Genomic DNA, 25,128 nt, shown 5'->3' with positions numbered 1-25,128 from the left:
ATCTAATCACATCAATGTAGACACAGAATAGGTGGCAGGAAGCAGACTGAGTTCTAACTCCCTCAGCACCCTTTTTACAGAGTTTTTGACTCTAGTGAGAGAGTCCAGGGAGGTGTGGGAGTTCCCAGGTAGAGGGACATGCAGCAGCCATGACAGAGACACTGTGTTTGCAGGGAAACAGGAGTGAATTGAACATCTGGATACAGATGGGGGATTGGACGGCGGTCTGCCTGTTGGTTTCCAGGGCTTATGTCCTCAGCCCTCTTAGAGCAGTCAGCAGGGACCAGGCAGGCGGCTGGTGCCACATAAATCCATCTCTAATGAGATTCTTGTGCAAGGAGATACTAACAGACAGGCCAACAATCGTGCTGGCTTAAAGAACCAACTGCTGACGGCATATGCTGGGACTTTGCAAGTTAGGGCACCCATCTGGACATGAGGAGAAATCATTCATTCATTCAATCATTTATTCATCCATACATCTGTGACCTTAGGCCAGCTTCTCTCCTGAGCATCAGGAGTAAAGCCATGAACAGAACAGAGATGAGTGTGTGTTGTCAGTCTGTGACCACATATACTCATGTGGCCCCTCCAAATAATCCAACTGCAGAATTGGTCTGGGACAGGTATAGTCCTGACTGTACCTTGTAGGGGCTTCTAAGGGCCTCTTTTGATTGGGCCACAGCTCTTTGCCCTGGAAAAGAGCACAGAGGGGACAGACAGGAAGATGAAGAGTGGGGACTCAGGTCAGAGCCGACATGTAGCGCAGGGGTTGTCCAGAGGGGCAGCCTGGAGGCTGGGGCAGCAGGAGGGCTAGGGACTGCCAAGAACCCTGTGATACAGTGGTCAAGTGGCAGGAGCAGGCTTGGAGAATGACACAAATACATACACATATGCACACATAGACATATGCACACACATACACAGACATACACAAACATATGCACATGCACACACAAAACATACACACATACATACATGCACATACATATATACATATACACATGCACACACATGCACACAAACATATACACATACATACACACAGAAATATACATACAAACATACATATACACACAAACATGTACACATACACACACAGAAATATACATACATACAAACATACACATATATATACACACAAACATGTGCACACACACATACATACACATATACATACACACACACACACACACACACACACACTGCAACCACAGCAGGTGACTTTCAAGCTCTCTCCTCCTGTTCTACCTTCACAGAAGGGGTGGAGAGTCTTAAGACTTCATGGCTCTTCCCTCTCTGCGGAGAAGCCCCCACCTTGTATGTGGCTGGGGTTGGTGCCATGAGTGGCTCTCGGAGGAGTTCCAGTGACCCAGCTTTCACAGATAAGACTTGGGCTCTAGGCTGCAAATACACATCCTTGGGTACCCATGGGCCCACCAGGTAATCCCCATGTGGGAAGCTGGGGAGATGGAGACACTGCTGCTGTACAGCAGGCTTGGCTGGACGCAGTTTTAGCTCTGAAGGCCTTCCCTGACCTTGAACCCAAACCTTGCATCTTACAGCCACCTCAGGTCTCTTCCTCTTTCTCCATGTTTCTTCAGGAGTGGCGACTGCCCTGTACACAAGGGGACTGAAGATCATAACTCTCTTATAAACTCACGGGACATTGCAGGTTCACACCATCCCTTAATCACCAGCCACCTCCTTCTTCCTTTCGGTGATACCATTAAGGACAGACAGAAACCACAGAAGGCAGCTGGCTGTTCAACAGGCTCAGGCTCATACTGGTCACTTTTGCAAATCATTTTTCCCCAACTCTGAGAATAAACGTCACCGACTCAGAAAGGCCGGATGTTAATTAACATCCACACAAAGCCGAAGACATTAGCACCAGGAGGGACTGCGTAGCCTAGCCCCTTCTTGGCAGGAAGAGACAGCATCCTGTGCGGATTGCACCTGGTCCAGGTGACACGTTGTCAACGTCAGCTGCCTACCGCCTCCTGACTCTACCCTGGTATCACTCACAACTGGGCAGCTCCGAGGGAGCTCAGCCCAAGTTCCAGGTTTACCTTTCTCTTCCAAACATAGCAGCTTTCCCAGGATGCAGTTGGAGAGAGGTGACACAGTCACTTAGGAGCACAGACAGAAGTTTTGGGTGCCCCTTCCCTTGCCCTAATCCGGGACCAGTGACGGCTCCTACTCTCTCGACTGCCCACCAGCACCTCAGGGTCAGGACCTAGTTTCAGGTCAGCAAGTGCTCCAGACGGAGCCTTGCAGGGCAGGGGTGTCTGCCTGCCGCGTAAGACGTAACTGTAATTAAGAAATACGCTGCCTCGCCCAGCGTCTTGGCAATCATTTGGCTAAGTAACTAGCATGGTCCAATGCCTCAGAAATCACCATTAGAGTACGCTCCTTATGGCCATAAAATTTCTTGTTTTCTGCCTCTCCTCAGCCTCCCCCGCCATCTTCGCCTTGCTTTATTTACACATTCGTCCCCAAACAATGGCAATGAACTCTTTCCCAGAGTGTTGCAAATCAGAAATTTGTCCACATTTTTCCACCACCTTCCACTGCGGACCTGCTCTGCCTGAGAACAGCCCAGCCAGGCCAGCTGGAGAGGGCTGGGCAGCCCGATTGATGGAAGGTCGCTCCCCACCGCCCACCAGGGAAGACTTTGCAGGGGAGAGGACAGGAGGAGGGGTCAGTGACCAGCCAGATGCAAGGGACCTCTAGGACTAGGGGAGGGGGGGAGAGGAAGAGAAAGGAACAGAGACCAAGACACAGAGACACAGAAAGGAGGGAAAGAGAGGGAAGGGAGGGGGAAGGAAAAGAGAAAGGAGAGAAGGGGGAAGAGGTCTCAGGAGACAGGAAACAAAGCTGGCTCCAGATATCATGTGAGGGAAAAGTCCCTCTCTGCCATGCAAGAAATGTAAGTTTAAAATGCCCTGTGGCCCACACACAGACACTCCCCCCAACTTAGTATTCAGACTTCTGGAATTCCAACTCCCACTGATCTATGGTCATTTCTAGGGTGATAAACATGTGTGACAGCCAGCCCTACTGTGTGCTGACTCCACTGTCCTGTGCTTTCGGATAGAGTGGTGACTAAGCCATGTACAGCCAGGGTCCTCTTCACAGGTTGATCTTAGACGCCTAGGAGAACCTCTTTTCTTCCTCCTCCTCCTTTTCTCCTCCTCCTTCTCTTCTTCAAGATGGTGAAAGGGGGCTCAGAGAAGTGACTAAAACTCATAAAGGTCACGCAGCAAGTTGGTAAAACTTCAAGGTTCCTGTCCAGAGATTTTATTTATTTATTTATTTATTTATTTATTTATTTATTTTTATTTTTATTTTACCAGACCAAAGACTTTCTGGGAAACTTCCTATGGATGAGGCTATGGTTCTCTTATCTGGGTGAATTGTGGGGCTTCTGCAGTCACACACACACACACACACACACACACACACACACAGACATATATTTACACACAGAGACACATGTATACATTTACACACAGATTTACACACACATATATTTACACACACAGACACATGTGTGTATATATATTTACACACGAAGACATATATTTACACAGAGACACATGTATATATAGCTACATAAAGACCACATATATTTACATACACAGACACATGTACACACACACATATACTTGAGACACACTCTTATGTAGCTCAGGCTAGCCTCCAAGTGCTAGATTACAGGCATGTACCTACCCACTTGGATCATGCAGTGATCTCAGCTTACAGCATGCCAGGAATACACTCTACCAACTGAGTTGTTTTATGTATACGTGTATGAGATTTGTATGTAGCCTGTGTACCGCATGCATTCAGTGCCTGTGGAAGAGGGCAGCAGATCTCCAGGAACTGGAGTTACAGTCAGTTCTTAGTTACTATACTGGGTGCTGGGAATTGAACCCAGGACCTTTGGAAGAGCAGCCAGTGCTCCTGTGAGCTGAGCCTCCTCTCCAGTTCTGCATCTTAACGTTTCAGGTGACTTATAGTTGCCCGTGTCTGTGGGGTTCAGGAAACAGGTCAGTGAACACAGAGTCTGTATCATCTACCTAACTCCTCAAACATGTGCCATTCCGTGCTGGGGACATTTATGCCCTCGTGTCCTGGCCACTTTAAAATACTTCACTAGTCAGGGTTACCGTTGGGACCCACTGTGCACTACAACACAAGAAATGATTCTTCCACTTTCCAAAGCACCGATGTTTTATTGGCCAGCACCCATTTCTGCCACCTGCCTAGAGATCCTGGACACAGCCCGAGGAAAGAGTGTTATAGGATGCTCAGGAAATTGTCGCTTAAGTCACTTCTGGCAGGCGGGTGTCCTAGGTAAGAGGTTGTATCTCTAGGGAACGATGAGTGGTCTGCAGTAAAGCAATCTGCCCCAAGGAAGGGGAGATCTCATCCCTGCCTCTGCACCGAGGCCCCGGATGAAGCTCAGAGTGACCATGGCAGTAGGAAGATAGGGGCAGCTCATCTTGGTCTCTGGGCCTGTGTGGCCTGCAGGAGGCCTGCAAGAGGGGCTCCGTGCTGCCTACAGAGACGCAAGAAAACCATACACCTTTCCTTGCAACAGAGTGCTAGTTCCAGATGAGGAATGCTGATGGCAGGAAGGTGGGCAGACAGGAAGGGGTTGGGAAAGGAAGGCAGGTGGCAGAGTCCTGGAGGGGAAGCTGCCACTCAGGCATGATGGAGTCCTGGCTTTCTGTCTGTGTCTCTCTGTGTGTGCCTCTGTCTCTGTCTGCCTCTTGTCTCTGTGTCTCTCCCTGTGTATGCCTCTGTCTCTGTCTGCCTCTTGTCTCCCTCTGTGTCTCTGTCTCTGCATTTGTCTATTTTCTGTGTCTCTGTCTCTATCTCTCTGCCTCTCTTCGTGTGTCTGTCACTGTCTGTCTCTATTTCCGTGTCTCTGCCTCTCTCTGTGTGTCTCTGTCTCTGCATTTCTGTCTCTCTGTGTCTCTTTCTGTGTGTCTCTATCTCTCTGTCTCTGTGTCTGTCTCTGTGTGAGTCTCTGTCTCTATATTTCACTCTGCGTGTGTGTGTGCACGCACGTACAGATTAAGCCCCATGCATCTGCAAATATGTGCTTAAGTGTGTGGAGAACAGAGGACAACCATCCCTTACGTGTCTTTCCTTAGGTGCTGTCCCCCTTTGTTTTGACACAGGGTCTCCCACTGGCCTAGAAGAGGCAGGTAGATTAGGTCTGCTGCCCTGTGAGCCCCAGGTTTCCTCCTGTCTCAGTCTCTCCGTGACTGGTTAACATGTGTCTAATAAGGCTGTGCCTGAAACATGGCTCTTACCTGGGGTCTGAGAATCAAACTCGGGCCCTCTCGCTCCCCAGCCTCAGTCAGGGCTTGCTCTCTGATGAGTAAAGCCTGCGATGTCTGTGTTCAGATGGTGGCCGCAGACTCTACCCTTTCGGTTTTTGAGACAAGAACTCTTTGTGTAGCCCCAGCTGTCCTGGAACTCACTGTAGACCAGGCTAGCCTCAAACTCAGAGATCTGCTTGACTCTGCCTCTGCCTCCTGGGTGCTGGGATTAAAGGTGTGTGCCACCATTGCCCAATTCTGAGGTCTTACTTATTGATTGATTGGTTGGTTGATTGATTGATTGAGTCAGTCTTTTAGCCCTAGACTTATTCTTGGCTGAGCTGAGAGGGGTAAGAAGCAAAGCCCACTCCCAAAGCCAGTGTCTGTGCTGGACTTCTGTCTCCTGGGCTCATCACTGAAGAGAATAGGGAGCAGGGACAGGTCCCACTTCATGGCATTGGAGCCTCACTGCCTCTTCTGTGCCATGCAGGTAGTGTCACCTGGTGGGAAGGGACAGCTGCCCTGTTCCTCTTCCACGGGCTTTGAAGCATCTTCTCAGCTCTCCAAGCCTGCCCCACTCTCCTGCCCCTAACCATCTTCTGAGGCTTGTCCTTCAGTACCTCCTTCTGTAACACTTGTGTTCTGGTTGGCTCACTTGAGATCTCCTCCCCACCCCCCACTTGCTCATCTACAGATGTCATTTGCATCGGGGGACAGGTTCCTGTAGAAAGAATGAGGTAGAGGTGACTCTGTGTGGCTGGGTTGGTGAAAATTAAGGAGAGAATATTGGTGTATTCATTTATGTGGCCATTCCTTCATGCATTCATTCATTCACTAACTCATTCACTCACTCATTCATTCACTCGTTCATTCACTCACTCACTCACTCATTCATTCATTCATTCATCTATCCATGGATTACTCGCTGAGGTTGTATTTTGTGTCAGACAAGTCTTTGCCTCTGGGCCCCAGGGTAAATAATGTTCACTTTATCAGGGACACCTGTGGTGATGGCAGCCACAGTTATTAAGAATTTACTATGTATCAGGTGCTTCATGGCCTTGTCTCACAATATCCCCTACATCATCGCGGAAGAGGACTCTGAGAGATTGGGACTGTCAACTTCTTCCTTTGGCCCAGAGGGATGAAGTCACTTTTCTAGATGCTAAGGGCAGGGCACTCCCGAGGGTCACTTTGAAGTACCACCAGCACAGAGAGGGAGAGCCGTAGCATCAGATGTCAAGAACTAGGAGATGCTGGGAGGACCAGCGAGACACTTGAGATTAGACTGAGGCCACCCGTTCTTTTATACTAGGTGAAGAGGGAGGAGGGCTCTGGATGGTAGCTCTGGGAGCTAGCTTGGGATAATGGTTCCCTTTCTGCTTAGTTTCCCTCAACACTGTCATCACTGACCCCTTTAGCAATGACTGGCCCAGCTCCTGTGGCCGGGAAGAGGCAGACAGACCCCACTCCCACCCACCAGCCTGAGCCACTACCTCTGGTTCCTCCCACTTCTCTGCAGCCCTGTCAGGCCTTGGTTGCTCTGGCCATGCCCTCTTAGGACTAAGAAGGCAAGAAATAGTGTTTGCCCAACACTACTTGCTGCTCTCTGATGCTAATAGGTGGCCTAATTTATTAGAATAACAGTCAGGGAGACATCTCAGTTAGGAAAGAACTTATTTTGCAAGCAGGAAGACTTGGGTTCAATTTCCAGAAACCATTTAAAAAGCCAGACACAGTGACACAGGCTTATAGCCCCAGTGCTACTGAGGTTGAGGCAGGCAGTGGAAGCTCGCTGGCCCATTCTTGCCCATTTTGTAGAGCTTCCGGCCAATCAAAGATCCCATCTCAAACAAGATGTAGAAAGTGCCTGAGGAATGATACCCAAGGTTGCCCTCTGACCGCCATGTTTCATCGTGCCCCCACCCCACACATGCACACACACACACACACAGAGCAGTGTGACAAATACAGACTCCACCTTAAACACATGAGACAACAGGTTTAAGAGAATGAGTTGCAAAGTTCCTCAGGACCCCTGACTGTCTTATCTTCGGGCAGATAAAGCTAGTTTTGAACTCGGTACCCTGACTCAGTGTCCTTGACTCTGGTGTTTCTCCCACTTGTGACATATGTCCAGTTCCCAGTTCAATGCACAGGAAAGAACATCAGATCCACCTTGGAAAACATTACTGAATTCAGATCACATATACTGTTCCAAGACAAACTACTTCCTTTTCTCTGGATCCGCCCCTTCCTGTCAGGGGTGTATTGACAGCGCCCTCTAGTGCCTAAGAAAAGAACTGCTCTTTTAATACAGGATCATGTTCAAAATCAACCCGTATTCTCTGATATAGATGATGTCTCTGAAGCTCAGAATTTGAAAGCACAATCTGAAGGAATTACATGGGGACTTCCGACTTGAGGAAGTTTTGTCAAGTTGTGAGTAGGTGTGAGTTCAACTCTGGTTTTCCCGAAAAAGACTCTTTTTTTCCTTTTTTGGGGGGTGGGGGTTGGGTTGGAAGAGTAAAACATCAAAAGACTGGGGGTCCAGAGGTCCTGTTCACATCTGCCCCTTGACAGTGCCCCCACCTCTCGAGAATCCTCTAAGGAAGCAAGGGGTCCTTCAGACACAGCAGAGGGTTTATTACCCTCTAGCAGACTGGAATCCCCATGAGAGTCGGGAATAGTCTCTGCAAATTACTGAAGTTCACCCATCTCCCTAGACAAGGGATGGACACTGCAGACTTCCTGAGGTGGGCTGGACTCAGGCTGTGGAAAACCCCAGAGTAGAGCCCCACTGATCCCACCCCAACCGCCTTCTTGACTGTGGGCACATCCCCGAGACTCTAACCTCACCACAGACTCTTAGCTCTGGGATGTAGTCTTGTCCCGGAAGCTCGAGTTAATGGAGTCCCTGGAGCCCCAGGACATTTGGACTTCAGCAGATCCCGCACTTAGGCTGGGGAGAGATGGCCTGGTAATGGTGATCCTTCTCCACACGGAAAAGCCATCAGCTGCTTCTGAGCTCCCAGCTTCTCCCCAAACTGATGGGTGCACAGCCTGCATGGGGCAGGGCGTACGACTAAGTGCTTGTCGCTAGGGCCAGGGAAGATGTATGAGGGACAGTCCAGGGTGGGATGAAGAGGTCAGACTTGGACAGGACAGAGGGCTGGGGCCCGAGGCTGAGTTGCAGGATGCTGGCTGAGTGTCCAAGAGGAATATGAGTTCAAGACGGCAGGAGTGGAGTGTTTCATCTGGAGTCCCCATGGCTCTGTGAATCGTGCCCCCAGACCAGCCTAGCCGGTGCACACCTGGTGAGCCGGTTACAGCTGAGCACTTTGCACTGAGGGGGGAAAGGATGGGAGGGCGCCTGCCATGACCAGGCTGCTGGCCCCCAGCTGAGCTGTAAATGACTTTTCCATTTGCTGAGGCCTGCGCCCAGGCCTGCTTGGTATTCAGGGACACTGGGCCTATAGTCGCCAGCTCTCGACTCTGCCCGAATTACTTGATTAAAACGCATATCAACTATTATGTGATTCGTTTCTTCAGCACAGCTCCACGCCAGGGCCTATGTTAAAGCTGTAATAACTGGGAAGGGAGGTGGAGGGAGAGGGGTGCAGGGAAAGGAGCTGGGAGGGCTTCAGTGAGGGGGTGCAGAGTAGAGAGACCCCCATGCCTCTTGGCTAGTGTTGGCTTCCACGGCCTGGGGGTGAGGGGGCTTGGGGGGTGTTGTGTACCTTCAAAAACCATCACTCCCCACGGGACCCCTCCAGCCAGAAAGGGGAGGGAAAGGCTGGGGAGGGTGGAGCAGTCACTGTGGTTTCAAGATCACAGGTGGCCTCCTCAGAGCAGCTGCTATGTCAGGTGTCTGCCACCAGGTGTGTAGCCAGGGTTCTTGGCTTTCCTTTCAGCCCCTTGCTCAAGCGCTCTACTGGGCACCTGCCAAATGGGCCAACCTTGGCCTTCTGGCATTCCAACCAGTGAGAACAATGGTTTTGGACTGGCGGTGTGAAGGGTCTGCCACCCCGTGTATGGAGACAGGCACTCAAAACCACTCTCTGGGCTGTGAGGATCCATGCCAACGCCCTAAGTGCCTGCCTAGCACAAAGACGTGCTGACCTAGCAAGATGAGTAGACCCATCCACAGACAGAGCCATTGTCTGCTGAGACTGTGTGCAAGCATATGTTGGAAGTAGGGAGATAATGTGTAGGGAGTAGATGTCAGTTGTGGGTGTTTTTGAGATGGGTTCTTATTAGAACCCAGGGTTTACATGATTAACCTGGGGGTAGCTAGCCAGTAACCTGCAGGCTCTTTACATGGAAGAATGGGAATTGAATTCAGTTCCTCACGCTTGTACAGGGAGCACTTTGCCTACTGAGCCATCTCCCAGCCCCCCATTCCTGTTTTCTGATGGTTGAGACTTAAGGCCCTTCCCCTGCAGAAAGATGCTGAAATGAACCTGACCTGACTCAGGAAGCCTTGCTGGTAGATTACCCACTGTGAGGGGCTATGCTGGAGGAAGAGGCTTCATCCCACATAGCTAGAAGTAAAGACAGAAGGTGGCTCTGCATATTCTTATAGGAAATGATGCCCTTAACTGGGGACCTTATCTGTGAAGGAGAAAGTCTGAACACATGAATGGCAAATAGTTACCAGCCTCACTGTCTGACTGAGATGTCTTGGCATAGCTCAGCACTCGGTGATGGCTTCCTGGGATGGATGGGATCTAGAAAAAGACCCTGAAGGAGGCAGAAGCAAGGGGAAGTTATGGGGGCTACCCCCAGAGACCTTCCACTCTCTGTCTCCTACTGTAAGCCTGAACTAGGCCATCCCAGGCTTTGACAAACCCTGCAACACTGGGTCCCTGCACTGTGCCGATTTCCCTGGCTTTTGCAGGTCACTTAGCAGCCTTGACATCTGATGTCTGTCTGTCCTACTCACTGGTGCTTCCCACCTTGGACTAGGAAGTCACAGCACAGGACCCGTGCCTCCTCCATCAGACTTGAAGTTTCCTAAGACAGACTGTTTCTCTCTTTGTAAGACAGACGGCCCTGACTTAGAGACTCTTCTTCCTTGCTTGGTGTGGACCTCCCATTCCTCTAAGCAGAGACAGGGGATCCCAGAGGGGTTTCCTTACTGTCCCCTTATTTTTAGGGTTATATACAGATCAGCAGCTGGTCCATGAGATGGTTACATCCCCCCCCAGTTGCAGGGAAGTAGAAAGGCAGCGGTCAGAGCTGGTCTGATGCGCACCCCAAACCTGCGGATCATCTAATGGATGCTCTTCTGTGTCTACTTTCCCCCCAATGCTTCACGCCGGAGGATCAGTTCTCTCAAAGATCAGGGGCCTGTGGACCCTGCTTCGCTGTCCTCCGTTTGGGTTTGGGTTTGCTGTCTCTAGAACCACAGATCCCTGCTCACAAAGGACAAGGGACGGGGGCCAGGGAGGAAGTCAATGCGGAAGTCAGTGGTCTGTCCAGAAAGCTGCAATCTGAAAAGCAGGGGGAAAGGAGTGGGGGGGGCATATGGCCATGACCCAGCACCTCGGATTCCAGCCCTCAGCCAGCACTGTGGTCTCTGCCCATGGTTTTGTTTCTGACTGTTCTGATTCCCATTCACCTAGCTAGTGTCTGAGGTGAGTCTGGGGTCACCTGAAAGGGCATTTCCTGGTGTTTGTTCCTACTATGCTTACTTCCTCCCTGACCTAACCACGCTCCTGGTCCCCATCAGAACACAGAGACCGTTCATCGGTGTGTTTGGCTCAGAGCCCCAGGTGTGCTGGCAAGGGAAGCCCAGGGTGCTATGTGTGCCCGAGGCTGATGTCATTGCTGGAGCTAAGGTGGGTAGGCAGCTGGCAAGCTGGTGAGGAAAGAACAGGGAGGGGTTGGCTCTGACCTTAGGTGTCTGCCCATTGTCCCTCTGGCCGTGGAACACAGTGCCACAATCAGACGCAGCCTGGCAATGGTCATTAAAATACAGAGTCTCCAGTGAATGAGACACAGTGGCTCAGGGAGGGGCGGAGATGAGTGGAAATCCCGCCCAAGCCAGAGTGTTGGTAAAAGACTCTCCCCTCCCTGTGTGCCACCCAGCTCCTGGCCCTGGAGGTAGCCCTGCGACAAGATGACCCTTTGTGCATTTTGACGCACAGAGCCTTTGCACGTTGTCCCTCGGCCTGGCACACGTTTCCCTTGAGTCTGGGTGACTTTTAAGTTGCTATATTTCGTGTTGCTGTTTTCATTGTGCGTGAGTAGGGTAGGGGTGGGGACGTAGGGGCTGGACTTGAAAGAAACTAATTCCGGAAGCAGCTGAGTGTGTGCTGGTGGGCAGGCCAGAGAGGAGAGGTAGGCCAAGTGCATCATGGGCCTTGACTTGGTGCACTGTCTTTCTGTGGTGTCGGTTCTCCATAGGTAGTGTGAACAGGCAGCCTGAGTCTCTTTAGCGTGTCTCAGGCTGGGCGCTCCAGGCACAGAATCACACCTTGTCCATAGGAGGAGGGTAGGTGCTTGGTAAATGAATGAATGTGTGAGTGAATGAATGAGGGAAAGAGCGAAAGAATCAGTGAGTGAAAAAAAAAATGATTGAATGGGTAAAAGAGTGAATGAATGAGTGAGTGAATGAGTGGAAGAATGAATGAATGTATGAATAAGTGAATACGTAAAAGAATGAATGAATGTGTTAGTAGATGAATGAGTAAAAGAAGGATGAGTGAAAGAGTGGGAGAACGAGTGAATGATGAATGTGTGAAAGAATGAATGAATGAATAAGTGAAGGAATGAATGAGTAAAGAATGAGTGAGTGAATTAATGTGTGAGTCGATGAATGAGTGAAAGAAAGGATGAATGCATGAATGAGTGAAAGAATGAATGAGTGGAAGAATGAATGAATGAGTGAATGAATAAATGTGTAAGTGGATAAATGAGAGAAAGGATGAATACATGAATGAGTGAAAGAATAAATGAGTGGAAGAATGAATGAATGAATGAGTGAATGAATGCATGAATGGACAAAAAGGCCCCAAGAATCCGAAAGATGGCATGGAAGGGAAGGGAAGGGAGAGATAAATGAAGGAAGGTGAAAGGGGGGTGTACTGTATTCTGCCCCCCACCAGCTCCGGCAACTCTCAGCCCTGTTCCTTGCTCTCTGAATTTCCCAGGCCCAGGGCAAAGATCACCTGCTGATGTCTACCCCACCAGGCTGGAGAAGGGCGTGGAGCCCAGTGATGCCAGCAGGGGTGCGAAGGGGTTCAGGTCCCCAGTCTTAGCCCCTGCAGCTGGGACAACTGATCAAGGCTTTTCTGCAGCCTCCTCCCCCGCGGACCCAGCGCTCAGCCTGCCTGTCAGCCTCTGACTGAAAGGGACAGAGAGACAGGCCCAGCCTTTCCCTGGCCTGCTGTCCCAAAGGCAGAGCTGCCCCTCGCAGGCTTCTGCTCTCTTGCTCTGTGGAGACAGGCTTCCTGACCTTCCATGAAAGCACAGCAGGACTCCCCCTGCCTTGAGCCTTAGCGTCCTTTGAGGATTGTTAAAATTTGTATTTTACATTTATTAACCTTGGGGGAGGGGCACAAACCACAGCAGGCTCACACTTGCTGGAGCGGCTTCTCTCCTTCCGCCGCCGGGTGGTTTCCAGGTTTGCTCAGCTCTCCGGAGCCACCTCCACGGCCACCATCCATTGAGTTTTGAGAGATGTATTTCCTCAAGTCTTAGGCTAGGGGCACGCGAGTCACTGTAGATAAACTTAAACGCCCCGCTGGAGGGACCCGCCTTGCAAAACAATGGCCTTACTTTGGGCAGAAAGTGTTTACCCAGTGTTCTAGGCTGGGCGTGGAGGATATTTTCCGTCCTTCATTGCTAAGCTATGGTGCGGTAAGCTGTATTCTTTCTTGGGGGAGACACTGGATCCCCGTCGTGGTGTTCAGAGGAGGACACAGGCATGACCCTGTGCCCTCTGCACCACCCCGCTGTAGGGAACCGTCTGGATGAGGGCTCAGACGTGGAATCAGAACCCGACCTCCCTCTGAAGCGCAAGCAGCGTCGCAGTCGCACCACGTTCACGGCCGAGCAGCTGGAGGAGCTGGAGAAGGCCTTCGAGAGGACCCACTACCCGGACATCTACACCCGGGAGGAGCTGGCGCAGAGGACCAAGCTCACGGAGGCGCGCGTCCAGGTGAGGAGAACTCGGGGTGCTCACCAGAGTCAGGCTGGGGTGTGAGCAGGTGTGGTCCTGGGACCATGCACACGCTAACACACACGGTCCCTGAAGGGGCAGCAGTGTTGGTTGACTGACTTACAGATTGACAAGGAGGTGCAGAGCCCAAAGGGAGGAGCGATTCAGGGAGAGATGAGAAGAAAGGAGAGTGAGGGGGTGGGAGAGAGAAGGAGAGGTGGGGCGGGGATTGGGATTCAGAGAAAAGGACAGGGGCTGACTCTCCAAATATCTCTCAAGGAGGGGAATTTCGCAGCAGGACTATCCTCAGTCTGGGAATCAGTTTCTTGAAGTATGCAAGACGTGTTCTGTGTAGATTCGAACCATCAGCACTGGGCAGGGTTGCCCAAGACCCTATACACCTGAAGTACACAGTCCCAATTTGGTGGAGAAAGAGCCCAAGCTGAGGTTCAGGTCTTCATCGGGAAAGGAAGGAGGAAGGGTGGCCCATCCCATCTGTCCCAGGCTGAGCCCTGGGAGTCTTTTCTGCGCCTTGCTGGCCAAGGCTATGGAGGTCATAGGGTGGGGCAGGGTGATTCTAGCTTGCGTGACAATATCATCTGGGGCTGTCACCTTTATGGATAGAGGAGGAGGGTCTGTAGAACGCTGTGCCATACTGTGCCACCCTGAGAAGTACCCCTCCCCCCAGCATCCCTATGGCCACAAGCCACATTGGTGAAGGTGATAAAGCCACAGACTCAAGTGTCAGGTTAAGATGGCCACTGAACCCAGCCCTAGCCATAGATACTAGGATTCAGAGAAGTGACCCATGGGACACAGGTAGACCATAGCAGCTTAGCCCGTCGGACATGGAAGCCTACATCCTCTCTGTGTCCAAGAGGAGGAGGCCGACCCGGAAGCAGGAATCTGAAAGCAAAATGGAAAAGTCCCAGAAAGAAACTGGCTTTAAATCCTCCAGGAGTGAGTGTGCCTCCTTCCACTCTTCAGGGGGAAGGGGGCAGGCACCTAGAACATCTCATCCCCCCCCCCATGACACAGGAGCACAGAATCCCTTCTTCCTTGATCCTCACAGCTGTTGTCCCGGGTGCATCCATTCCTCTGGGCTTCCTCACTGCCTAGTCTGGCAGCCTCGTGGCTTCCCACCACCCTGAGCCTGGCAGCTCCTTAGAAAATTTCCTGGCTGTCAGGACACTGTTTTCATTGGCTCAGGGGACTGGGGGAACAGGTGTTATGCAAGGTTTGAGGCGGGGGTGGGGGTGGGAGTCTGGGAATGGGGGAGGTCAGGCTTTGTCATCCCACAGAAAGGCTACCAGCCACCCCCCTTCATTGGGCTCCTCTCTACCCCTGCCTGTGGGTTCCCTCGGAAGAGAGAGCAGAGGGACAAACAAAAACAAAATCTTCAGGCCAGACAGAGGCTGACCCAAAAGCCGAAGGCTTAGTTCCATGAGAGGAGTCTGGAACTACCCAGAGGCTCAGAGGCCCTGGAGGCGGGCGGGACAAGAACTGACAGGGTATCCACTCAAGTTCAACAGAGAGGTCACAGGAAGAGGCTGGGGGCAGAGAGCCTGCATCCCTGCCACTGGCCGGCTGAGTCCCCCTCAGCAGCTCAGCTTCCACTTTCAAAACACAGTCTGTCCCAGGAACTAAATGGTCACTGAGACTCCTTTTGGGTTCTGAGGCCCCGCTGCCACAGTAGTTGTCTGGTGAGGGGGTGGAAGCACTGTGTATGGATGTGTTTGAACAAAAATTGTCTGTGGTGTGGGACCCTAGTGACGGATCGCCGCCACGGGGAGCAGGGCAGAGACTCGAGGTTTTGGGTGCTTTCGTGACTCTGTGTCTCTTGACTTAGCCTCTGCTTTGAAGTGTCTGCCTCGAGGGTCTTACAGCCCTGGGATATCTCATCTCAGTGTGAGGGCAAGCGGAGTGCTTGCAGCTGGGCATGGAGTTGGAGTCTAACCCCTAAATATCCTCCCTGTCCCAGAGTCCTTTTCTGCAAAATGGAGACCGTAACACCAGGGTCTGCTTGCTTCTAGGGTTACACAGCTAATTGTGGAGCCACAGATGTAAGAGTCAATATCAAGCGTGGAGCTCAGGGGGGAGAGAGCCTGCTCAGCGCACACGAGGTCCTCGGTTTGCTCCCCAGTGCCACATAAACTACCCAGCACATACCTATAACCTCAGTACTTGGCCATGGGGGAAGGAAATTTAGCATCATCCTTGACTCCATATCAAGTTTAAAGCCAGCCTAGACTACATGAGACCTTGCCTTTAAAAAGAAGCTAGGTGGTCACGGCTCACACACCTTTAATCCCAGCACTCAGGAGGCAGAGGCAGGAGGAGTCCTATGAGTTTAAAGCCAGCCTGGTTTACATGGGGAGTTCCAGGACAGTCACAAAGAGAGAGCTGGACCACCCTCGTTCTGTCCTTCATTCACGTAGCATTCGTCTATTCAGTGAGCATTTATTGAGCACCTAAGGAATGCTCACTCTGCAAGGCTCAGAGGAATCCGGGGCCTCTTCTAAATGTCCCAATCCCGAGAGAGGAGGCTGCGAGCTACTCAGCCAGGAACAGATAAATAGAATGATAGTTCACGCTCGGAAGGGCTGTGCAGGGTCTCCCTTGAAGGGGCCGGAGGCTCACCTGCCCCATCTCAGATGCATGGGGGTGATGATGTCAGAGGACTTTCCAGCCAGAAGTGGAAGGGCTCCCCTTTCAGCAGTGTGTGTATGTGTGTGCATGCACACATATGAGTACATGTGTGCATACATGTGCAGGTGTGTATTGCACACCTGTGCCAGCCCTGTTCTAGCAGAGCCTGGGCTATGTGAACAGGGCAGGGTCTCACCCCCAAGTTGGCACAGCTGAGTATTAAGACCCTCCTTACTCAGGATGTTCTGCATGTGTGGTCTCCTCTTGGAGGACTTCCTGGAGGAGGTGGAGGTTTGGAGCAAGGACTAGAGACCCTGGACTGGAGCACTTGCCATGGTAGGAGCAGTAGACTGAGTGTGTCTGACATCTCCAGGGCTCTCCTCACCCTGTCCTGTGTCTGTCACCTGCTTCCTGTAGAACAGGGATCATTCTAAAAGCCCTCCCTGGAGAGTGGTGAGGAGACCCTGCCTCTGAAGTTCCCGGCAGGCCATGCTGGTCGCTCAGCACCCCTCTCCCCTTCAGGTCTGGTTCAGTAACCGTCGTGCCCGCTGGCGCAAGCAGGCAGGAGCCAACCAGCTGGCCGCCTTCAACCACCTTCTGCCAGGAGGTTTCCCACCCACTGGCATGCCCACGCTGCCACCTTACCAGCTGCCGGAATCTACCTACCCCACCACCACCATCGCCCAAGGTGAGTGTCTGCCATTAGAGAACGCGCTGTCCCAGTCACTCAGGGATGAAGAGCCAAGATCCTCTTTCCCCCAACCTTGGGCTGCAATGGGCCATTAAGGGAGGCAGATCTTTTGGGTACAGTTCTTCCAGTAGCTTCTAAGGCGCCACACAGCCTGAGCAAGGGAAATACCAGGGGAAGGAGATGGCAGAGTGAGAACCCAGGATACCCAAGGACCTTGGGAAGTGAAGGTTTCCTTCCCTAAGATTCTGAACCGCCTATCCTGCTCCCAACCCACCCACCCCCCCATGCACAAGAAACCTCTTGACATTCGCTGCATGGGGCTGCCTTGTGAAAGGCCCAGAGGCTGGTGTGCTGGAAGCTAAGTATCAAAAGCACCCTGCCTGTGATTCTTAATCAGAGATAGGCCAGTGCTGAGGACAGTGGGGACCTAGCCTCAGAAGGTTCTGCAGAGGGACCCTAACAGCAGAAGAGAAACGTAGTAGCTGGGCAGAGTTCAGTCATTTCAGGTGTGGCTTACTCATTGGCCTTGACTCTAGCTCAGTCGGCCAAGCATCAGTCACCCCTGACTCCTCTCTGTCCCCCAAAGCTAGAAGTCACTCAGCATGAGTGACTGCACTGGACAGGTACCCACAAAATGCCAAGAAGGCAAGTCTGGGTGGATGGTAGACCCCATCAGGCACCATTTACAATCCAGTAATTGCTTTATTGAGCACCTACTATGTGCTGAACACCGAGCATCAAGACCTGTGTGTAAGTTACCTAGAGGTTATCTAGATGTCAAGTGGGTGTCCTTCATACCTTAGCTGCTCTGGAGGGGTGCCTGGGTACCAGCAGGTCTCAGCCCAAGTCATTTGAGAAGCTGGCAGCTTCCCTCCAGTCATGCCTGGGTGAAGTTCCAAAGTGGCTTTTGCTACTTACTCAGGTCTTCTCTGGGTCTCTCCTCAGATGGGGGCAGCACGGTCCACAGGCCCCAGCCCCTCCCACCATCAACCATGCATCAGGGTGGGCTAGCTGCGGCCGCTGCAGCAGCTGACACCAGCTCTGCCTACGGAGCCCGCCACAGTTTCTCCAGCTACTCGGACAGCTTCATGAACCCCGGGGCTCCCTCCAACCACATGAACCCTGTCAGCAATGGCCTGTCTCCTCAGGTAGGTGGCCTCTCTACTCCATTTGGGGCTCTCCTGCTGGCCCAACCAGAGGGGCTTAGGGTAACCCAGACTGGCTCTCTCTCATGGGGGGTGGGGTGTCATTGAGAACTCAGAGCTCTCAGGAAGCCCCTGACTGCTCACGAGCCTGAGAAAGTCTGAGTGAGAATCAAATGTCTCTTCTTCTTTCCCTTGCCTTGTGTCTGTGATCATGGCTCTGGGTTGATCTTCCTCTTTCTGGAGGTGGGAAACAGTTGTCATTCTCTCCAGGGACTGATTGCAGGATTTGCTCTTGGCCCCACCCGCCAGCCATTCCGAGCTTGATCCCAGACACGTTCCTACAGTGAGCCAGAGACAGCTGGCGTGGGTTTGAACCTAGAACCGAGAATCCTTCCTAGATCCAGTCAGCATCCATGCTTCCCTTCTTGTCAGGCGCGACCAATCACTGGGAGGAAGGGATCTCGCCTGTTGGTAGAGAGAATTGATGCTTAGGTTATGTGCCAGGATCTGTGCTTAGTTTAAACCTTAGGGCCTCAGCTCTGCTCATGTGCAATTGGTGGAGGGCTCAGTCACAGCTTGATGAAGCCATGGCTTTGGCAAAGTTGGAAAGATGCACAGAGCCTGAAGTAGAACTTGGTGGGTTTGTTGAACAGACCTGATGTTTGGAGTCTGAGCAATTTGGGGAGCTGATAGGTTTGTTTCTGGGAAACAGGCTTCCAAGTGCCCCTGGGAAAAGGAGTGTATTCTGCCTCCCACCTGCTGCTGGGGTGTGGGCAGGAAGTTTTGTCTTCTGCCTCTAACTGAAAGTTCCTAGATCACCTCCAGAGCCTCCGTCCAGGGGAGGCTATCGGTCCTGGTCTCAAGGCTTCCAGAACATGATGGACTCACTATTTCCGAGCCCCGCCTTCAGGTTTCCACCAAAGGTGTGAAGACAACACCTTTGTCTGACAGCAGCAGAGAGGGCATGAGGGGAAGAGTTGTAAGGGAGCCGCTGCTCTTGGGGAAGAGGCAAGGGCAGGCAGGCTGTGTGTGTGTGTGTGTGTGTGTGTGTGTGTGTGTGTGTGTGTGTGTGTGTCCCCAATAACCATGGCACAGAAACCCTCTGAACATAAGGGTCTAGGCGTTAAGTCAAAGTTTCAACATTTCAAAGCCCCTGTTCAACTCAGGGTTTATTCTCATCCTCATGGCTTTGGGGTCTTGGGAGGGATCTGTGGGGGAAAGGAGAACAATTCTCAGTACAAATTGACCTCCCCTGTCCTCTATCCCTAATAAGAACCCCCCCCCCATAGTTCACCTAAGCCCCTGGGGGTGTGTCACATGTGCTGAGGTAGGATTGTACACTGCTACCCTGGATCAGAGGTATGGTTCTGATCTGTTGTAGTATAATTTTTTTTTAAGTTTTGTTCCTACTGGTCCCATGGTTTCACTTGGAGGGAGCTCTCACTCCGAGGGAGCTGCTCCTGTGTGGAGCCAGGCACCTGATCCCACACAGTCCTCTAGGCGGTTAGGTACCCACACATCTTGTTCCATGGGCCCTGCGTTCCCTCACCTTGTGAAGGCAACAGAGCTGGAACTGTGTTCCAGGTGCCTCTCAACCATTGTTTTCACACACTGTCCTCCACAGCCCAGTAAAAACATGACTCAATAATCAACAACTTATCAAACAGATTTATGTGTTAAATTCTCAATCCACAATACATTCAAACAATAAACTCACTGCCAGTTAATAAATATATAAACTGCCCACCTAGACAAGATAAAATCAATCTAGTTCACCTTGATCTGAACCATCCTCCTCTGCCATCTCCATCTTTAATCTCCCGCTTTCTCCTTTTCTTCCACCTTACCAAAATGTTGTCCCCGCCTCACTTTCTACCGTCCAATCATGTATCGCCTTGACATCAACCTACACCGGTCACTTGGATAGTGTTAGATTAGAAAAGTTGGGTTTTTTGTTCTTCCAGAAGTCAAAGGGACTTCTATGTGCAGATGAAGCTAGGAGACTTAGGGCTGGGACTAGCCTGCTGATAGTCTGTGGTTGTCTGTGGGAAAGTAGATTTCCTAGACTACGGTCCATCCCCTGTCTCCACCATTTCCAGTCTTGGAAATGGTTACCTCTGAGCATCAGGGACTCTCTGGAGGGCCCAGCAGAACTTCATAAGAAACCCTTTTGTTCCTTAAAGTTCTACAAGTTCCCATTCTGGAAGTGGCACCTCAGAGAACCAATGTACCTAGTACAGGCCATATACCAGGTACTGTCCTTGCAATTGGGACAAGTCAGTAAAAAGTAAATGGGGATATCCTGCCTTGGCGAGTCACCCAAGCAACCAGGTCCATAGTTACTTGGTCACAAGAGGACTGAGTTCTCTGCTGTTCTGAGACAAACACTGTTCTGGTGGCTACTCATATTTCGACCCAAATATGTGTCAAGATTTAAACCCATACCTCAGGAACCCCAAATCCTAATTTCTCAGCTGTTTGGAGGGAAGGGTTTCTGTGAGCTGTGTTGTGAGTTAAGAACAAAACAAAAATAAACAAAATAAAACAGAGGTCCAAGTACCTTAGGTTGGAGGCTACTGGCAGAGCAAAATCAGTCAGAAACCTTCCCTGAGGCTCAGAACCTTTAAGAGCCCCACCCATAGACCCCACCTTGTAGCACTAGACATTAAATGCTCCCCCATGAGACCTCCTACTCTTGCCCTGAGACCTTCTGATGAGTTTCGGGGAAAGAGAAACCTGTCCAGGGATGTCTGTTTCTGATGGCTCATCTGGTTAAGACTTTTCCAGTTACTTGGGAAATGACTGAAAATAGCTCCTGAGAAACTGGGTGTGGCAGTGGACACCCGTGTTCTCACCCAGAACTTTGGAGGTAAGGACAGGAGCATCAGAAATTCAAGGTCATCCTTAACTATATAATGATTTGAGGGCAAGCTTGGGCTACAAGAGACACTGGATTGGGAGCAGGGGAAGAAAGGCAGGTAGGCAAGTAGTTTTTGCAAGGCCCTTGAGTCCTGGGCACTGTAGATGGGTAAGTTAAATAGTTGCTTCCAGTCCTTTCTGAGAACAGCACGAAAGACACACAGAACAAGGAGGACACCAATCTGATGGAAGGGTCCTGGTCTGAAGGCAAAGCGGGATCCCTGGCCTTAGGAGAAGTGTGGCAGGGACACACTTCTTGTCTCAGGTGCCCTGCTTTGATGGTCGAAGCATAAAACTCCCTGGTTGAGGTCTCAGTGGTATATAGTGACAGACCACAAGAGGCTTGCTGAGCTGCCAAACTTATCCATCCCAGAAGCTAAGCAAAGAGTTAGGAGCAATATTCTGACATTGAAGTGACCCCAGGCTGCTGGCAGGGGACCTGTGCTGGGGCCTCTTCAGGGGAAACTTGTGAGACCTGCAGGGAGAAGGCATTCCTGGTGTTTCTTTCTTGTTAGACTTTGGGAGTGGAAACAGGTCTGGAGAGGACCTGATGTGGCCAAGATCCTTGAAAAGTCACGCCTTAGATCTTGAGTCAAGGTTCTTGCTATTGTGTCACAGAAGGGGACATGGTCAGAGCTCAGGTTCTCTCTTCACCACCACCCCCCCCCCGTCACCACGATCTCTGTCTCTTTCTGTCTCTAAGTGAGCCATCAGTTATGTGCCTGTGATTCTTTGTTTCTTTCCCTCATCTTGGCTCTCTCTTCCTTCTCTTCCTGTACCTACAACAGTTATATGGTGGCCTGATGGGTTGGGGCAGGGAGTCTGACTCAGAGGCAAAGCATTGCTGACCCTATACTACTCTGGATTTGACCCTTAGCAGTATAGATGTAAATAAATATAATAGATATCAATAGTAATTACAGTGGTCATCAACACAAAGTTAATGCTGAGTGCAGACCAGGCATAGAAGCAGCAAACTGTGGTACCCACTTCCATTTCTACGATTGTGGCAGTTGTGTTTGCAGCCTCGATCCCACAGATGGGAAGATTCTTTCCTTCAGGGCCATCCATCCATTCAACCAACCATCCATCCATTTATCTCTCCATGTCCTCATCTCCCTACCCATCCATCCATCTATCCATCCATCCATCCATCCATCCATCTACCTATCTATCCATCCATCCATCTATCCATCCATCCATCCACACATCTATCCATCCATCCATCTATCCATCCATCCATCCATCCATCCATCTACCTATCTATCCATCCATCCATCTATCCATCCATCCATCCACACATCTATCCACTAAGTCCATCCATCTATTCATTCATCTGTCTCCCACCAAATCCTTTCTTCCATCTGTCCATTCATACTTATGTCTACCCACCCTTTATTTTCTCATTCATCTTTTCATCCTCCTACCCACCTACCTGCCCACTCATCCCCTATCCATCCACCCAACCAATCTACACATCCATCTGTCCTACACCTCATCCATATAGCTATTTATCCACCTATCCACTCATCCACCCTCTCATTCTCCACCCCTCCCATTTATCCATTTGCCATCCTAGCAATCATCCATCCATCATCCATCCATCCATCCATCATCCATCCATCCATCCATCATCCATCCATCCATCCATCATCCATCCATCATCCATCCATCCATCCATCATCCATCCATCATCCATCCATCCATCCATCATCCATCCATCCATCCATCATCCATCCATCATCCATCCATCCATCCATCATCCATCCATCATCCATCCATCCATCCATCATCCATCCATCCATCCATCCATCCATCATCCATCCATCCATCCATCATCCATCCATCATCCATCCATCCATCCATCATCCATCCATCCATCCATCATCCATCCATCCATCCATCCATCCATCATCCATCCATCCATCCATCATCCCTCCATCCATCCATCATCCATCCATCCATCCATCCATCCACACACCTATAATCCTCTCATTTATTCATATATTCATCAAAGCACCCATTCATTCAATCTATCTGTCTGTCTGCCTGTCTACCTACCTACTTACCTACTTTTCTATCTGTCTATCCACATACCTATGCATCCTCTCATCTACTAATCCAACCATCTATTCACTCAATATACCTTTCCTTCCATTCACTCGTACAGCCATACATTCACTCCTCTACTCATCCATCCATCTACTCATCTGTCCATCTATCCATCCATTTATTCATCCATCCACCCATCCATCAATCCATCTACCCACCCATCCATTCATCCTTCCACCCACCCATCCATCCATCCATCCATCCATCCATCTATCTATCCAATGTGCTGTGCCAGTCTCTGGCAGGTTCTGGAAAGTGTCAGAGCTGGGATTGGAACAGTCTGCCTGCAGCGCCCATCTTGTCTGTTCATGAGGTTGGTATGAATGTCTATATAAGAGAGGTTGGTGTGATGCTTAAGGAAGTAGAGGTTCAAGTCCACAGGGGCCGCTAAGATCCAGATTTGGAGTCTGCATCTACAAACAGCAGTATCTGCTTCCTCCTGAGATAGGACTTCAGATCTGCATGCTTATTGACGAATGCCATCTCTCGGGTGTTTTTCAGTGGCAGGTGCTCAGTTCTGCCCTCCTGGTCCATGGCCTCCAGGGGAGACAAACCAACCAGGTCAGAGACTTGGCAGCTGAGACCATGTGAACCTGGCCTATGTGACATAATTCAAGCCCCACAACACCGCTTCTATTGGGAGACATTCTCAGAGAGGATAAGAAGCTCACAGAAGGCCATGGAGGCATTGAGTAGTAGATCTAGGGTTCTAACCAACATCTACTTGACCTCTGAACCTCACCACTCCTGACCCCTCAACAGGACAAGAGGAAGACACACTGAGACTCTTGGGACTGCATTTCACCTGCACAGGAGACTCCTAGCCTCCCTCTCTCCTCTTACTTCCTCCCTGTCCCCGCCCCTTCATTGGTGACATTGCGTTTCTAATAAGCATTTAAAATGACTCTTGCTGGACCAGGGATAAGGAAGGAGGAGGGAGGGAGAGACATGTAGGCAGGAAGATGGGGCGGTGTGGGGGGGATCATAGGGTGTTAAATAGCCCAGAATTTTTAAAAACCTGATGCAAATCATTGGTAGGAGAGAAAATTACGCGCAATTACGCCCTGATACTGGAAGGTTTTGCCTAGCCCAGGCAACAAGATCTCATTAACAAGCAGAAAATAAGATTGAAATGGTGTGTAAAAGAGCTGAAAAATGAATTTGAATGCTGCGTTTGTCCACAATTACCCCCTCCTTCACACATATTTTATTGCAATTTTTTTATTATTCTTAATCCCTCCATTCCTCAAAGCAGATTGGGGACATCCTGGCATTACCGGGGCATTGAGAGGAAGTGTGGAGGATCTTCTGCGCCCCTGAAATGAGACCCTTTCTTGCCAACATCTTCCAAGGTTGGGATTTGGAAGGATTGGAATTCATTTCTCGGGCTTAGCAGGTTGTAGGGACACGGGGCTTTAACCCCAGCCAGAGTCTCCTCTGCAACCCCCGCCCGCTTGGTCCTCCCTTTTGCCTCCTTTCCCAGGTGACTCTCTTGTCTCCTTTCCCAGGCTTCCTTCTTCCTTTGTGGGGTTTCTACAAGTCTCTATCCTTTTCTTGGAAAGCCTCTCTCTCCAAGTGGGAGGTGGGCTGGGTCAGAAGAAACATCAAGGCAGACACCAAGTTCTGATTGTGCTATTTTCTCCCCCTGGGTCGTGTGACCCAGGGCAGCTAATTTAACCTCTCTGAACTTCATTTTCATTACCCGAAAAGGCGGATATTATCTCTGCTTCTCAGAGGTACCGTGAGGACTAAGGGGGAGATTTGAGCAACGTTTCTGGCACATAGTAGGTTCTTGGTAAATGAACATTCTCAGCACCTTTTCACCTACCTAGGCCTCTCCTCTAAACTCCGTCCTTCGCCTATTCCACCGTCCCTCTCTTCTCTCTCTTACCCATTTTGGTCGGCTGGGAAAGTGTGGTGCTGATTTCTTCTTTAGGGCAGTGTAGTGTGTTCAGCTGACTCAACCTGGAAAGAACCGGGGTGCAGGCAGCAGAAAGCTGCCTACTGTGCTCCTAGAAGGTGAGCTAGGAGGGAAGAGGTGGGGATGACTCCGGACCCTGTCTGGTGTTCCTAAGATCAGGACAAAGTCAGTGAAGTCATTCCTAC

General features: G+C 50.7%; 1 protein-coding gene across 2 annotated transcripts in view; it reads left to right on the top strand.

Annotated features, from left to right (window-relative positions):
* PAX7 (paired box 7) overlaps positions 1-25,128 on the top strand; it is a gene marked incomplete at both ends in the record, with an annotated part of 93,285 nt that overhangs the window by 38,720 nt on the left and 29,437 nt on the right. For both annotated transcript variants that reach the window (XM_080921330.1, XM_080921329.1), the window contains 3 exons: positions 13,307-13,506; positions 16,678-16,843; positions 17,792-17,994. In XM_080921330.1, the coding sequence (XP_080777456.1) occupies positions 13,307-13,506; positions 16,678-16,843; positions 17,792-17,994 (569 nt within the window). The remainder of the gene's footprint in view (positions 1-13,306; positions 13,507-16,677; positions 16,844-17,791; positions 17,995-25,128) is intronic.

The sequence above is a fragment of the Micromys minutus genome, assembly GCF_963924665.1.
Source record: "Micromys minutus genome assembly, chromosome: 9".
In the NCBI taxonomy this organism is placed as follows: Eukaryota; Metazoa; Chordata; class Mammalia; order Rodentia; family Muridae; genus Micromys; species Micromys minutus.
The sequence above is the reverse complement of the archived record's forward strand: the minus strand, read 5'-3'. Positions and strand labels throughout refer to the sequence as shown.